This window comes from Eucyclogobius newberryi, unplaced genomic scaffold, assembly GCF_026437365.1.
Source record: "Eucyclogobius newberryi isolate DKJ021-1_F unplaced genomic scaffold, fEucNew1.0.hap1 SCAF_8, whole genome shotgun sequence".
Lineage (NCBI taxonomy): Eukaryota > Metazoa > Chordata > Actinopteri > Gobiiformes > Gobiidae > Eucyclogobius > Eucyclogobius newberryi.
Genome location: NW_027316500.1, coordinates 13954843 through 13972567, shown reverse-complemented (window position 1 = coordinate 13972567; position 17725 = coordinate 13954843). Strand labels below are relative to the sequence as shown.

At 37.3% G+C, this 17725-nt stretch overlaps 1 protein-coding gene across 1 annotated transcript in view; it reads right to left on the bottom strand.

Annotated features, from left to right (window-relative positions):
- Positions 1–732: 732 nt before the first annotated feature.
- lmbrd1 (LMBR1 domain containing 1) overlaps positions 733–17725 on the bottom strand; it is a 31013-nt gene continuing 14020 nt past the window's right edge. Inside the window, exons 7-16 of the mRNA XM_072436943.1 lie at positions 16798–16871; positions 13151–13276; positions 12634–12786; positions 10787–10851; positions 10606–10708; positions 9993–10097; positions 9770–9919; positions 9421–9484; positions 2869–2960; positions 733–1694 (exon numbers count right to left, since the gene is read on the bottom strand). Of these exons, the coding sequence (XP_072293044.1) occupies positions 1584–1694; positions 2869–2960; positions 9421–9484; positions 9770–9919; positions 9993–10097; positions 10606–10708; positions 10787–10851; positions 12634–12786; positions 13151–13276; positions 16798–16871 (1043 nt within the window). The 3' untranslated portion in view covers positions 733–1583. The remainder of the gene's footprint in view (positions 1695–2868; positions 2961–9420; positions 9485–9769; positions 9920–9992; positions 10098–10605; positions 10709–10786; positions 10852–12633; positions 12787–13150; positions 13277–16797; positions 16872–17725) is intronic.

The window sequence follows — 17725 nt, the reverse complement described above, 5'->3', positions numbered from 1 at the left end:
TACAATTCCACAAATGTAAAAGGTTTATGGTGAACTAACATGTTGTATTGACATGTTCACTATTTAACTCAAGGTTGGAAGTTTAATTACTCCGGACTATTTTGTGCTAAATTTTCCTCACTTTTAGTCAGACAGCCTAAGCAGAGGGAGATAGGAGGCGTAGGCCGCCACATGGCAGGTGACAAAGAAAATGTAACTATATTAACTGTGCCAGGCAAATTGCATCTATGTCTAGTGAAGATGGCTTGGAACTGGACCCTTTCGGCATTTGAAGCATGTTGTTTATTACAGCCAAGGCCAATCAAACTCAGACTGAGCATGACTTTTGTGTGGCGGCCAAAACCTTTTCTACCACGGGCCACTCAAATGAGGGATCACACTGTTTAAGTAAAAAATAAAATAGCCCAATGTAAATTTTGACTTTGAAAACGTAATAAAGATTGAAATGACATTGAAATAACATAATAAATGTTACAGGGAAATTGTTACGTTGAAATTGCGTTTGTGGGAAATGATTGTTTGTGGGTTTATACATTACACTTGCAGATCATCTGGCATAGAAGTTAATTATATAAATATGTGAATGAGGTAGAAACAAACAAATCTAGTCATTTTTGAATGGTGAATTACCAACTCTCCATTCTCTCCAGATTGTTCTTTGTAAAAGTTATAGGATGATGCTGCTCGCTCCATGGCAAGAGGCCCAGAAAAAAGAAAAACAACGAGGAGTACTTTTTCCCGCTTTATTTTTGGAAATATTTCATGCACAAGAAATCCATCTATTTATGAAGGATGAAAAAGATCAGTAGTCATTTCAGTAATTACAACTGTGTGTTTGAATATATACAACGTTAGGTAGTTTTATAGTTGGTTCACAGCCAGTTTGTGCTCATCATGTCGCAGACATTCATTAGGCACGATTTGTTCTTTCTTTCTATATTCATAGGATCCAGCAATGACTATGAATGGAAACGTTTATACCACTTGTATTATTGTGTTACAATAACAAAAGATCAATAAATACATCCACCCAAACTGAAAATATTGATTAAATACAGTAAATTGAAAATTTAAACTGGAGCAAGCGTCATGGTTGGTCCAAGTTGTTTATTCTATTATCCACAGAATATCCTATACAAATGTGCCCCAATCAATGGCTCAAATGCAAATGAACAAAAACTGTCCGTGCTAGAAAATGATTAAGTCCAGTACCATTGACTCCAAAGTGCTTTAAAATGCAAACTAAACTTGACATGAAGTTCAGCAATTCAAACAAACCCAGTCATCTGCAAAGTCTTTTGGTGTGAAACATATTAATTTGTCAGAATCAAAGCTGTCAAGAGATGAATCCTCATTATTGGGCTGAGATGAACAAAACTCCCCGAATGCCACTTTCATCTATTATATTGACTGAAAGACAAAAACAAAAATCTGTCTGGTAGGTTTTGTAAGGTGAAGAGCATTTACACCCAAACTGAAAAGAAAGAAATCTTTTTTAAAAATGAATAGCTTTTTAAAACTAAACTATGATGAGCAGTGTCTCTGAGTTCATGCTGGAATCTCAGAGGCTATATTTTATATTCTTAGTGGATGTATTCGTCATCACTTAAGTCTGAATCATCGGCCTCCACCTCTCCTTCTATCACAGACTTTTTCCCTTTGCAGCAAGACACCACCAGGCCAATCAGGAAGGTCTACAAAGAAGAAAGAAGAAAAATGTCAATTTTGCTATTTAGTATTCCATCCAATTCTTATTTTAAAAAGAAACCGTAAGCAAGATGTTTTTTTATTTTAAATTGTATAAATATGACCCATCTGTGTCCCCAGATACGAGGTGAACATGTTCAATTAAATAACAACTGTAATGTGGATTTATTTTTAATTACAAAAACATTGGGCAGTTTTTTATGTTATAATTTGGTGTTTTGGTCTCAAAATGATAATCCAATCAGAAAGCAGAATTAGCCTCACGTCTTTCATTTGTTTTGTCAGTTTTAATGCCCAAAGCCACTGTGTTTGAACTCTTTCTCTGACCTGAATGGTCACTACCGAAAGCCCAGCTCCTGCACAAGTCATGATATTATAACAGAGCAGAGATACCCAAGTTTCAAACAGTGAAATGTATGCATAGATTTATTTTGTCCACAAGCAGTTTAGATCAGACACAAAAGTGAAGCAGCACAGCCAATCAGCTCTCATCACAACGTGTCGAAACATAAGTATTGACTCACAAGGCTCTTTCTTACAAGTTTGAAAAGATAACATGTTTCACAATTAGATGAAGACAGCATGTAGAGGTCTTTTCCCACCATACAAACTTCTGCTTTAACAATACTCTTTTTGAGGAGGAAACAGGATTTACTCATTATTTATTGCTAAAATACACCAAAGTACGTCTGTCGGCGTCGCCATGTTTGTTTAGTTTCGTTCTTTTGACTTTCACCCAAACTGCAATGCTGCACTGTGATTGGTCAGGTCCTCAGCGCCAGCTCGAATCGAACGTCACAAGTCTCACCAGATGGATCCTCAAGAGTTTTGAAACAAATATTGTGAGAGTTTATCTGGAGTGAGCCAGGTTAGCTTTAAGGGGCGCTCCGTAATCTTTCTTGAGGAGGGTTTGCCATTTGCTTGTGTGGAAAACAGACTTGTTTCAGTTGTTACTTACTTTCCCCCTTGAGGCAACGCCGTTGTGATTTCAGGCGTTACAAAAATAAATTGAATTGAATTGGTGGTGCCAAGAGGTTTTTCAAAAGCATTACTGCATAACCAGGCTTTTAGCCACTTCTGAACTCTCTGAGAAGTTTCTAGTTTGTGCGTTACATTTATTAGTTTAGAATTCTTAAAATGATTTGTAGAATGATAACTTACTAAAATAAAAGCCCAGTTGCCAAAGTAGTAGATGGTGCTGAAGAACCAGAACTTGTGCAGGAAAAGATAGGATCTGGTCACAGTGCACTGGTCTGTAAAACAAGAAACATTTATATCAAGCACCAAAAAGACTTCAGCTAAATTGCATTTTAAATAAAGCCTTTTATAGAACATACACACATCTAAAGAGGAGCATACTCTTGGCGGCATTGAAAACAAAATATAATGACAATTCATGACTGGACTGAAATTATTATGAACATTTGCAATGACTCATTTTGAACATTGACAATTTCAAAAGACTTTGGACAGATGCCAGACTAAATGTATAGGACTGAGTGGGGTTTTATTGAAATTGTATGTTCCCTCTCCATGTCATGTTCTTAGTTTTGTTTATACAAAAATCTGAAAATACATCGTACAGTTTTTTGTAGACACGCCCCCTTCTTTCAGACATCCTTACAATTTGAGCAAGAGTTACACATATTAGGGCTGAGCGATAAAGGGGAAAAGATCCTTTGCAAAACCAAAATATAAATGGCTTTTAGTAATGTTTTCATGAACATAAAATATACAGATTTTTAATTTGTGCCATTTAACACAAATAATAATTATATCAAAACCACATGTTTTTACTTTTTCATTCTGGTAAAAAGTTTCAAAAAGAAAACAGACCAATACATATTTATGCTTGGATTTCAGTAACGGATAGTTTAAAGCCAAGCATGTAATCTAAAGGTGAGAGTTTTATTTGAGCTGTGACCTATAAAAACCAACAAATCTAATTATTGTATTTGATCATTTGTCCAAAGAATACATTGCATCTAAGTTATGAGCAAAGCGGAAAACTATTTGGCAGATGCCACAAGAAGGAGGGCCTGAGGCGTTTTGTCACTGTAACTCAAAAAGACAAGCAGAGCGGAGAGAAGAGGAAACCCATGTCAGTGTCAGTGTGGATCTGCTTTGGCAAAGATAAAGCTGGACTGATGCAACATTTAATAGAGCCTTGCATACAGCGTGCGTTTGTTGGAAAGTCAAAGGAAACAGACGGACATATGACAAGACTGGGATGTAATCTTAATGCAGACATGGTTTAATAATGAGGAGATGGGAATTCAACTTTAAATGCTGACGTTTTCGGGTCACTTAGATCAGTTTTAAATCATTTATTGTAAAAATATAGGAATCAATGTTTTTAAAAAAAAAATGAAGCAGCTATTACAGAGTTTGAGGTTTAAACAATAAACTATATATTTACAAAATAACTGTAGTGGGGCTGAGTCAAATCAATTGATTGACAGCCCAAACTCCTGCAGCTGAACAGTTAATATGTTGTTGAAGTTTGGTGGTTTTATTGCTTCTACAATGTGCTGCAGTTTTTATAGTGGATGAGATCCCCTTTCGAGTGTTAGCGCTCCAGGATTTTGACAGAACTGATACCGTTATTGATCTGGTTAGCACAGACAGCGCGAACAATAGAAAAAATGGCACTGAGTCATTGCCTTGCGTCAGTATTGGCCGACATGGAGAGAGCTGACGTCACATGGTGGAAAGAGGCCACAATTAGCCTGCACTGCCTGGGTCAACCAAAACAAACAACAACAAAAAAGATCCTATAAATATCAATTCAGGAAAAGGAATAACCACCTGAACTAAACTGATAATGTGTTGAGTGTGAAAAATGACTTCTATTGTCTGTAAAGGAACACTTTTCACAGCAGTATCAAAATATGTATGCAGTATCAAGCTTTTCCTTAGTATAAAAAATAAATAAATCACTAATTGTAACTATTTACTTTTGGAACTGGCTAATATTTCCATAATACAAAATAGTAAACAAAAGCTGAAGACGAGGAGATAAATGTGCTGTTAGAAAGCCATCTGGAGCTTTAGTGCTCATCACGCTGAGCTGCTCCTATCATACGGTTTTTAACATAGCTACTGTTAGTAATTCAAAGCACACAGTCAAACGCTTATAAAGCCATAAGACATCAAGGACCAAAGAAAATATTGGGATTTTTATTTTCCAGCTCATAAGAGAGTTCTCAGTGAGTGATGAAATTCCCACAGACAAAAGAGCACTTGGGTTCATCTTTGATAAAGTGCAGATTTGGGGGTGGGCTGTGGAAAGTAACTGGAAACTGAAAGATGCATCAAAAATCCCCCCCCTCCAAAAAAAAAAAGAGTCTCACAAATGACAAGCCCTGTTCAGAGCAGAAAAAAAAAGCTTTAACCATGGAGCTACAGTCTCTCATGACTGTAGACCGTAGTAGAGCTACACTGTACTTGATCCTAGTGAAGTTTCTCTGCTACGCTGCACTGAGCGACCAAAAGTCCTAAGACAGCCGCCAAGAAGGGAGGCATCATGTGGGAGGAATGCAAGTTGTCATTTTTCAAGGACATGACGGTGGAACGTGCAGAGCAGCGAAGTTAATTCAATTTAGATTCTATCCCAGAATGAAAATTAGTTAACGGCCAAAATATTGGGCTCATGGATTACGGATTGGTTTTAGGTGATTAATTTGAGGACGACATCCTAATGTCTTCTGATATCGTCACATTTAGAGAGGCATGGTCATTTTCAGAATAATCTTCTGATTAGAAAAGGTGTAATACAGGGATTTCCAAACCTTTGGGTTTGGGACACCCAAGGCACCCATTTGACTCAGGACTCCTACTGCGGAAAACAAAATGGATGCATTAATTCAAGCTTGCAAAATGTGTTAATATTTAAATACTTTATACTGTGATTGGACTTGATTGAAGTAAAATACATAGTCACAAGGGTATTTTCTGAACAAGCCTGTGTTTAGAGTGATAGGACCTCCAGTGAAGATGTGGGAGTAGTTACTGCACTGTATGTCTCTCCCTCACACGTCTCCACTGCTCACTAGATGTCAGGACTCCAGATGGTGCTCGATGTGGTCTCCTTAAATATGTCACTGTGTTGTTCACAACCTTCAGATCATCCCCATTTGATGAGAAGAGCGAGGGGCCTTTTATAGGTGCTGGTATTATCACCTTGACTTATGTACTTGAGTCAAACAGACTATGAATTGAAACACTAAGTTTTGTATGAACAAAGCCTATGCACACTATATTCTGTAAAAAAGAAAAGTATTACCGATAATGGTAGAAGCGTTTACCGTGTCCTTATTTGCCTGTGCTTTGCTGTGAGCATACTGTTCCTTTCACAATGTTTTTTTCAAATCTTATCTGTTACCAGTTATTTAATTATTCATTCACATTCAAAGGAAATTCATAGACATGAGAAAAGTTCCACCTTGGATGACTTTACAAAATATTTGTATCTTTCAAATTGAATTCTATTAATTTCTAGTTACATTTTCTAGGTATAAAACAATTGTATTGAGCTTAAAAATATTGTCCAGATATAATTATTTCTTTATTTTATTGTATTTTTGTATCTATTTTTTAGATTAATTTGGGGGGTAAATATATATATAATAATTTCTTTAAATAGTGAAACCCATGCAGTGCTATTCTGATGAAAATGCCTGTTTTCTACATCCAATAAAATCACCCAAAGCAAAACGTTGATTTGATTGATTTCCAATCATGTATTTGACTGTCAATATTAATATTGCTTTACCTCTAACACGGTAAGACCTTTGACACAAAAGCCAATAATGCTTCTGTTTAAAAACTGTATGGAGTTGTTTTTTTTTTCTGACAGGAGCAAAACTTTTGAGTGACATTTTTCATTGTGCCATAAATTGGTGCTAATCCCCATGTTGCTGGAGAATTACTATTAATTTGTTTTGGGGATGTGGGAGCGCTGTGTAGAAAATTGCCTGAACACCTGACACTTCCGAGTAAATGCATAAAACTATGACCATCATCCCTAGTAACGCTTTAAAAGCAGTGTGGAGACGGCCAAGTTGCTAGGAAACTGACAGAGGTCCAAACTGTATGAGCAGTATATGTACATGTCATGTGGAACATGCAGTATTTTTATTTTCTGATCAAAAGTTTTTTTATCATTGTAATTTTGATTAGCTCTGATCTGTTTTTTATTTGAAAATAAACAGAAAAATTCTTCTTTCTTTTTTTTGTCAAGGAAACATTATTTTATTGCACTTTTTTAACATGTGTCCATTTAAATGTCCAGGAGAATTAGTATTTGAACGAAAACTGACCATGTTTGTAGAAGCTTAAACTACTACGCTCCCACATACCTACTCGTCTCAAGAGGTTCATTCCACAGTGTGGCATTATCTCCACACGAACAAGAATGTCATTACGGGTCAGGTCTGTACTTGGCGAAAAAATAAGGACGATAGATCATAGTTGTAAATGGTCTAGGTCATTACATTGGCCTTTTTATACAACAAAGCTACTTTGAAAGATGTTTTTCTTATATAAAAAGGCTGAATTGTTGACTGATAATGAAATGAAATAAACACATTTAAAGTAATATGTTTTTTTCTGAAGCTCTTTTCAAGTACCTGACAGCTTTGTAATCACGCTGGGTTAATTGTTTTAGCAAAAGAAATTAAGCCACTGGACAGATACTGGACAGAATGTCATTTCCACTGTTGGCGAGGCTGCCGAGGGACCTGATCTAGCCAATATCGTGCAATGCTTATGTGATGATGGTGTTCATTTCTGTGATGAGCCGACAACCATTAGAAAATGGACAAAAATACTGATAAATCTTTGGTAGAAGACATAGGAGGGGAATAAAGTCAAACCTGTCAATATGTCAGAGACATTCCTACTTAGTGGTACAAATGAATAGGTTTTCAAAAGATTGTTTAAGGATCGTCAGTTACAAAGAAATTATGCCTCAACATGGAAGAGTAGAAGTATAACTCCTCAGACAAGGCCAGATGGTTGAGGGAGATGTTAATGTACCGTGTGCAAGTTGGGCTTTGATCAGGTTGTAGGGCCTATCTCAGAAGATGTACTTTGAGCGCGACGCAAAGAGAGAATTTGACAGCGACTGCTTGTGTAACCCCAAGATTTTTTCAGGTTGAAACTGGGCTCTGTGAATCTATGAAATATTAAAGCTTGGTTCATTAATAAAATTATCTATTTAAGGAACTTTCAAGTCAAGTGATGGAATATGCTTTAATTCCAAGCTTGAGAGGTATTCAAGCAGATACAGTTCAAGTTGGCATAAATGGGGTGAACAGAAATACTGTACATATGTGTGCTTGGGTAATATGAACAGGCTGCATTTAAAAGCACTCTAGGGTCGGCGGTCAGATCCTTTGTGAAGGCCATTTGCAAGTCCGAGATCTAAAAGATCATACTTATTTCCTGCCAATGGGAAAGTGCTCTCGAACGGCACAGCATAGAAGGAGAGACCTTTCAGCACCGAAGATCTTATGGTTTTAGTTCAAAGAAATGTGGCTCATGGTCACGTTGTCAATGGCAACTTAAAGTCAGAAGATTGATGTACATTATGTTTTGAATGAACAGCTAATGAAGTGAAGTATTAGCAGTTGTTAGTGCAGACCTCATGATTGCTTCTCCTGTGTGACTGACCAGCCATCAGCCTGCAGCCTCACCGCGACACTCTTAGTTAAATCGGACAATTTGACAACACAGAACTGAACTTGCCCAAATTCCTACCTTACCCGTTTTCCGCTTGAAACAAATCAAAGACAACAGTTGTCCGCAAACAGCCATGATGAAGATATAGTCAGTGTTATTTATCATTTGCCAATTGCTGTACATTTCAATAGTGTTGTTTAATTACATTTGATAAAAACTGCTAAAAATCTACATGTGACATTTAAAACCATGCTCCATTTGGTTCGCTGTGCATTACTTGCAGGTTTAGAAAGTTATAAGACCCTTTTGTTGTCAAGATGTTGTATGTTGTAAACATGTTTATTCAATCTTTATGAATTTAGTCATATTTTCAGACAAACTAATAGATTGCAAGACAATGATTGAAAGGCGTACTGCACATTCACACTTCATAGCTGATTTAGAGCAATAAAATGGTTGGCATGGAGACAGCAAGTGGTCACATAATTGCACAAGTACATGTTTGTCCTTGATTATTTACCCTCCATTGACTAATAAACTGCAATAATACAGTCAAGAGAAAAAGTTGACTTAGAGTTTTTACATTTTTGCACACTAGAGCGTTCCCAATTAAGAGGTGGAGGTGGCTATATAGAAATTGTTTAGAGATATGCTAAATTAGATAATGGTGTATGTACCGGTAATCAAAAACAGATATGTTTTATCATATTTATGTATGTACAGCCCATGTTTTAACAAAGGGTGTCTTTAATTTTGCTCAGGAGTCTATGGTTTGGACTGATTTTCACACAATAGAAAACTTCTAACACATAATTTTACTGTTGCTGGTTTCCATTGACTATGAAACAAGGTGAAATAAGATTAAGACAAAAATAATAATAAGTAATAAAACATTAATGAAACAAAAATACATTTCTCCTCCAGTATAGGCTGACCCGGTGACGGATAAATCTTTAATGGCATCTGTGGTAAGTTCTTTCAACATGCCGCCATTATGCCATTGCTCACAGTGCTCTGCGACAGACTTACCCTCGGGCGCATCAGCATCACAGCTCCTCGTGGTGCTGAAGGTAGTATTAGCCACAGAGGGTAGCTGAGAAAAAAAAAACATTAAACAGAGGAAATCAAGTCACAAAATACACCAACAACACAGCTTTTTGCAAACGCTGTGAGTTGAAATATGAAAATAAATGCTGGAGAAATAACATTGCATAAAAAAACACTATATTGTACACCCACACATGGGGAAAGTGGTTGCACAATAACAACAATAAAAGGTTGAGAAAATATGGCATGAAGACTATAGTGCCTAAAACCCCACTGTTTTCTGAGAGTCGTTTGTGTCTAAACATCTTGCGAATGTTCATATGTATGTTACCTGTACAAGATACTTCTGGCTTCCATACATGACGTACTGCGGTGCCAGGCTGTAGATCATGTAGCTGGTATGCAGAACGATCAATAGAAGAATCATGCAGAGGAAGAGCAGAGCCTGGGGTCGAGTGCGCTTTGGGCGGATTTTGAAAAGCTGCAAAAAGAGAAAATAAAAGGCCATTAGATGCTTGAACTATCTAGAATATTCACGTGCGAAAGCCGCTTACCCTTATCCAGAAGAACCAAATGCCCATGTTGCGAATACCAGCCATAGAAGTGAACACGAAGTACATGGTGATAACAGAGATCAGGATATAGTCTAATGGGAAAACCTGCAATTTAAGAGTCAATGGGTCAGTTTGATGTTCATATGCAAAATAATTAGTGGCCAAACATTTGGGTTGGCTGGCTTTTTAGGATTAATGACCATCTATTATAGATACTACTTGATATGGGTCGACTCATTTTTAAATTAGCGTGCAGCATGTATTTACAAAGTCAAATGAGGTGTAACAGCTTTCTGGCTGCTAATTCTGCTCTACAGAAGTGCTGTTTAGATGTCTTAAACATCAAGGTCAAACTTTTGAATGCTTTCTGTAGACAATTAATCAATGCCGCAGTGGATGTATGAAGCTATTCTTAAAGAGTCTGAGCTGCCGGTCATGTTTTTTACTTGAAATCATCTGATAGAATACAAAGCACAGAATGATACATTTTGCAACAGTGATAAAACTTTTGAAATAATAGATCTTATATGATGTATGAATGGCTGAATGGGTTGTATGCTGCTTACAGACTGAAGTGCACATTTTTCCAGAGGGGGAATGAAAGGGTACTCACGGGCTGCAAGACCAAAAGAAGTTCATTCAGGGGGTTGGTGAGATTAGTGCCAAAGACCACAAACCCAGAGGTGATGCCTGCTGAGTGGAGCGCTTTATCCAAACTACCACACAGAGATACAAGTATTAACACATCCTAATATTAAATGAGATGACATAGTAAGATGGCAAATGACACTTACTTTGAAATAAATAAAGCAACAATAAACAGCAGCGCCACCAGGATGAAGAAAATGCCAAGCACAATCTGTAGGAACAAACACTAAAGGTCAAATGGCCATAATAATATAAATCCTTTGATCAGTTATGCAGTAATGGTGTGACTCTAAAATTAGGCTCAATAGATGTATTGCAAGACACAAATGAAAATCAATAGCATCTACTTTGAAGATACAAAACCCTTGCCACCATGTCTTTCATCAAGGGGGGACCATATGGCATGGCCCACAAACCTGGCAGCGGGTCCTAAGGTGAAAAAGGAGGCAAAGGCACAGCCCAGACGGCAGGGGGGCAGCACCGGGATGGCAGAAGAGTGTGGCAACCAAAATGGCAAGGCACATTGCAATAAGTCAACCAAACCACAACTCCACACTTATAATTTTGTGTGGCTGTTATAGCCTTGCATCTTTTCATCACCAGAAAATGTCCACCACAAGTATAAACAGTCATTACCATCTCCTGGCAGACTGGCAGGTGTAAAAAAGCAGTGGTGGCTCTGCTCTGGAGAAACAACAATCATTTGGCTTATCACTGGAGACCGGGGCCCGAATACACCATAAATTAATCTCCCAACTCATTACTGTTCATATTTGAGTCTGGGGACTGTCATTAGCTGCAACCCCCTTGGTTAAAGTCAAACCGTTACAGACAGCAGCTTATAATGTTTGGGCATTCCTGCAGTGCAGTAAAAGACGGGAAATTGAATAGCTGTGGCAGCAGAAGAGTGAATTAGGAGAATGATTTGGGACTCACGCTGTCCTTATCAGAGATGTGTTCTGAACAGCGCAGCCTGATTTATAACTTTGCATTTGTTCATGTGAGAAGAAACAGAAAGACCTACACATAATATATATTTTTTTCCAGATTTAGGATGAGGAAAAAGGAGAATGTTAGTCAAATTGTTTTGAAGACAAACAGTTTTTCTGCTTTGCACTTTTATACCCAATTAAACAAAAAAAGAGCAGGAAATGTGTAATTAACTCAAGTACTCAGACAATCATAAAATGATGATTAAGCATGCAGGGGCTGCTCCAGCACCCTTGGGGTGACATACCATATCATTAAGCCTAAATCGAGCAATGCTATTTTAGTGGCATTAAAATATGTACAGTATTGTTAGTAATAAAATGTAAAATGTGGTGCAATTTCAGTAAATGCCTCATTGAGTGACTAAAAGGGTAATTTCCAAGGTAATAGGTGATCTTACTGTCTTAGGAACAGTCTTAGGAACAATCTTAGGAAAGATTAGTCTACTTCTGACAAATGGTACATTTTGAGAGTTTACAATTTACAATTAATAATCAATTAGTATTTTAATGCGTTATTATCGGGGACAAATGCATTCAAAGTAAAATCCAAGACAAGTTTGAGGTCAGGTTAGTCCATCTCTGAGGAGACACAAGATCTTACCTGAGATATGCAGAATGCCCTGAGAGACTTCAGAGTAAATAAGGTGTAGGCTACTCATGGGAATTATGTAAAATATGTAGATGACTATAGAAGAACTAAAAGAAAATCTGGAGCAGATTTGAAATTCAGTACAAAGGACGAGGTCCGGAACATATGTAGAGATTAAAAATGCAGTAAATGTAAAATTACTTTCGGACTAAATTAGAAAATGGAACACTTTTAAGACTTTGAACCAAATGGACTGAATATATCAGACTACTATAGGACTTTGTAAATTGTTTGTATGATCTCTGTTTTTTTATTTTAAGTATAATATAGACTAAAAACATAATACAAATGAAGCTACAAATTATTTTCTAATATGCAGAAAGACAGAATCCATCAGTTAATGGACGGTCACCTTGAAAGGTCTGAGAGCACTGCCCACTTTAGTGCAGCAGTTCTTCTCTGCAATTTCCAGGTGTCTGCTCCTGCGTCGAAGGACCTGCAGTTTCCCTTCCAGCTCGTGAAGGCTCTGTCTGTCTCGGGAGGACAACGGACGACCATCTTTACACTGACAAAGACAAGAAAAGACCAGTCAAACAAAAATAATACATTGAAATGTGAATAGGCCTCATATAGAAGCCCCAAACACCATGTTTGTAGAAAGAATGACAACTGTACCATTCAAGTTGCATTAAAAGTTACCACTAAAAACTTTAGCCTAATAAGCACAATTATAACATTTTCTTTTTCCACTCTGCCAGTCAATATAGGAAGCTGCTATCCCATCTATAATGGCGTTCCGACTGTACAGTGAGGCCAGGTAGAAAGATAAGGAGAGGGGTGATTAGCTGGAGGTTATAAAAGTACAGTAAAACGCATGACTAGACTTGATATATTAAAATGCAGAAAAAGTGTGTTTCCATTACCCACACCTTGGATTTGAGATTTTCTATCTGTTGCTCCACATCATCCATGTCCTCCGTGTTCTCCAGGCGCTCGTACGCTACACTTCGTGTGCCTTTTATCAGATTCAAAGGCAGAACCGACATGCCATATGCCTGAAACAGCACAATTAGAATCATATGTTATTGTCATATGGCATCAGAACTCGCCCACACATCCTTCTCAGTGTCTAACAGCAAACCAAAGACATGGGTGAAAAAGCTGATTTCTAATTAAATACACATAAACATATATTCATACTAATTGTTTATGCCATTTTAAAAATAAATATATAATACAAGATCAATAGTTTATAAGTTTACTGCAACCATTTTGTAAGGATATCACTGCCTTATATCAGCCTGATTCAATTTACAGCTTAACAGTGCCCCCATGTGACAGCACTATCCTCTATCCAGGATTTGATGCATTTTATAAGAGGATTTTTTTTTGGAGTGAGTGGAAAATCTGGGTAAGAGGGGGGCAGGCATCAAAGAGCAATCGATGGTTGGGACTGAATCAGTAAAGGACAGGGCTCTCTATGCTCTATTTCCTGTAAGATTTCCATTCAATGCATCAAAGATGAAAGCATATAAACATGCACAGCGGAATAGAAAGAACGCCTCCTCTATTGATAGCAACCGGATTAAATTATTGTTTTTTCATTTATTTGTACCTGAAAGAAAATCTATTCCCCCAAATGACTGAGAAAGTACTGACAAGTTATCATCTAAAACTTGCTTTTATAAACTCAGGTTACAACGCTTACAAGTTCAAAATATTACAGATAAAGACTTGTGTGGAAAGATACTTTCAGCAGTGTCAAAAGATGGTGCCCTTTCTTCCATTTTGAAGCACAGAAAAATCAAATACTATATTTTATATTTTTTGAGACAACTTTTACTAGTTTCTGAGTGTTAGCTAGCATTAGGAAAGTCACTGGGGATACCAAGACAGGCTCGACTATTATTAGTCTCTGCTGTGGATCTTTGCTACAGGCGAATGTCGCCTTCTGCAATGAATCATGGAGCTCTTAAGGCCGGAGCATGTCCCGAATATCAAACACACTCATAAAAGAAAAACCTGTCCCAGATCCCCAGAGAAACATTTCCCTCCCCCCATGGAAGAGAATGGGAGAAATACATGAAGCAGGAACACAGGTGCCCCCATGTAAAAATATATACGATCATGTCCTATTACCATATATGCACAATAGTGCTGTTCATGGTGATCGATAATAAAAGCTACAAATACATTTGATAGAGGTGATGGTCCTGCCTGATAATTAGAGAAGTCATGTGATCATAGAGTGGGCACCAGCACAAATGTGTGGACACAGGGAAGACAAGGCCCTCTGTGTTAGTCCGACGGCTGCTGAGAGTCCAGCCAAAGGGGAGGAGGAAGGACTCTACCCCCCATGTCTTCTACTCCGCCACATGAAACTATTTAATTGCTAGCTATAACTAACAATAAAGATTAGGCAGTTTACATTAATTAAATTACTATGCAAATAATAATCATTTAGTTGGTTAAGTATAGTTAGTTGAAAAATTACACAATACCTAGAATCACCATGTATAAATCATCCATGATATCCAACAGTACATTTGTGTGCAAGATATAGCATAAGTAATGTGCTGTTGTGATATAAATGGTGCATTTAATTATAAAATCATATTTAAAAAATACTGTGAATAAGAAGTGCTATCAATCATACACCCACACAAACCTCCCTGTGGATTTCATTATAAAGTCTAAAGAGTAAATAAAGCTGTTTTAATTATATTTTAAGACGGCCATTTAACAGTTCTGCTAAGCTTTGATCAGGATCGGTATTATAATCACTCAACATAGAAAAAACAAACCACAAAAGAAAATGTGAAATACAAGTTTAAACTCTAAAACAAGGCAGTTCGTCTATGAGCTTGTCTGTGAGACCCCATTTCCCAGGTCAATCTCAAGGCTGCGATAGCATCAACAGGCATTCATCTTCTGCGCTCAGCATCAACATCTTATGGAGGAAATTTAAGGGCGGAGGAAAAAAGGAATGCACGTGGGACACAGCCATGAGCCAATACGCCTGCTGAGCTTTCAAATGAAGCTAAAACCCTGACCTAATGTTTTCTGCTAACAAAGACACCATGGAATAATAGCATTAAAGTTCAGTGTTACATTTCCAGAGAAGGACAGGATTTTCTGTAAGATCTTCTTTGAGTGTTGAATCCTATTAAGGCTAAGTGCACAGTGTTATATAGCATGTACATTAAGGGCTGTGGAAGTGGGCCGAGGGCTGGTTGCACACAAACAGTGCTAATAAATTTACAGCAGTCACAGAAATCCCTGTTACTTATGGAGGCTTTTACTTACACTCCATTAAGTTAATCAGCTGAAATAGTAACACATAGAAACGAGGATAAATCACCTGCTCATTTTGCGAGTACTTACACAAACTGCACTAAAAACTTCTCTCTATGCTTTTCTAATGTATGTCGTTTCCTTTATTCAGGAAACAATTTGTATGTACAATTGCAAACACTTTTGATTATTTACGGTAATTGAGTCCCATTCAGAGAGAAAAGAAAGCTTTCTCTGTAGCTTTAATGATTAGCTTTGCGCTAGGTGACTTGTGGACATGGAATTGCTTGTGCTTTAAACTGTAATGTTCTGTCGCTAGCAAATAAACATATAGCGACAATAAAATTATAATAACTGTAGATTCATACATTCTATTTGTGCCAATTTTTTGTGCGGTCAGCTTTGGCCAGTAGATAGATTGGAGGTGGCTGTCTCTTGATGCATGGATTGATATTTTTTGTTTTTTTTGTTTTTAAAACACCAGTGCCAGGAGCTTCAGGGTCTAGTTACCATGATAACAGCAATGAAAAATGGACAGCATTAACAGGCAGTCAATTCAACCGATCGAGGAAAAAATGACAAACAACCCAGTGCTGAAATAATCAAAATATAGGCATATATTAATGGCCAGAGGGTAGATCCATATAATATATAAACTGAGCAACGGACAACATTACTAATAATGAAAAGGCACTCCATCAAACGGTACAACATAGACAAGTGGCTTATGTAACTGCGTTTGAAAAAAAAAAAGAGAATATTCAAGAATATCAGGTTGGAATCAGAACAGGCCATAATCTGGAATATTTGCTTTAGTTTGGATGTTCATAAACATACATGGTGCTACTTTTCTTAAATGCATAGATAAAATAACGCATGTTAAGATTTAGAAAAGATGTCTACCACATAAAAATAAAAAAGTAAAAATACAATGTCAATACATGAAAATTACATTTCATTCAGCATTATGATGACCCATCATGCACAATATATACACAAATAATAATTCAATCACAGTTTCAAATAAGTACGGTAAGTAACCTTTATAATTAATAATTAACAACACATCTTGATTAAATGATTGCGATTAATAATTCAGTAATAATAATAATATGAACCCTTGATTTGACCTCCACTACCCAAGCGAATATGCATAAACTGGCGGGGTATATTAGGACACCACCCCAGTGAATAATTTACAAATCAGTCTTCTTAATGACCGTGCAACGCGGCAACACTCGAGACACAAGTTCACATTAAGTCAACGCTGGTTCCAACTCACCGTGTAAGTGATGACGGCCAACATGCCGATCAAGGTCAAGGAGCTGATGGAGAACGACAGCGCAGGAAGTCCATCTGCAGGTGAGAGGCAAGGGACGTTTTAGACACATTAGAGACACAGGACACATGACGAAGACTGTGGGTTGCGTCCATGTCGAGTGGGACGAGTTTGGCACCAAATCCACAAGCTGTTTGTTCACATTTGACAAGAAGACATCAGTGCCACCCAACTTAACGTTCTCTTCTTTCTCTTATCATACTGTTCTTTGTGGATTGGATTTGGTACGGAAATTCAAAATGTGGTTCTGAGCGTGATTTTTTTTTAAATAAAGAGTTAAATGTCCTGGCATTTGAAGTAACATTATTATTTACTGTTAATTGTGAAAGATTATATTTGAACTGTTTCTTACAAGGTAGCAGCTCAAAGAAAAAATAATATATTCGACAAGATGTTTTCAGTGAATCAAATGTTAGACCCGGGATCCAATCAGCTCCAATTGTCCATTATCAGCTGGAGATTTTTTTAACAACAGGTCTACAGCAAATTCGTTGTACGGTAAAAGCATGTGGTTTGGAGTATTTGTGTTAAATTGCACTGATTTTAAAAGTAAATCCTGAAAGCCATTTATATTTGTTGTTTTAAAGAGACATGCAAAACTGTCTTTTCCACATCCATGTACAACTTCAGGCTGGTCATTTTGTGTTGTCCTGTCCTCTGGAATTGTTACAGTTCCCCAAACTATTGTTTTAACAGTCGCGAGTACTACAGCCTGTATACTATGTACTAAGCTGATGTATGTCGTCTTTGATTGAGGTGGAAAGTGGCCCACACATAAGGCGAGGGCACCCGTTGGTGTCACGACAGCTGTCAAGAGTTGGAGTCAGAAGACAGGGATTGATGAAGAGACTGATAGGCGCCCTCCCCCGTC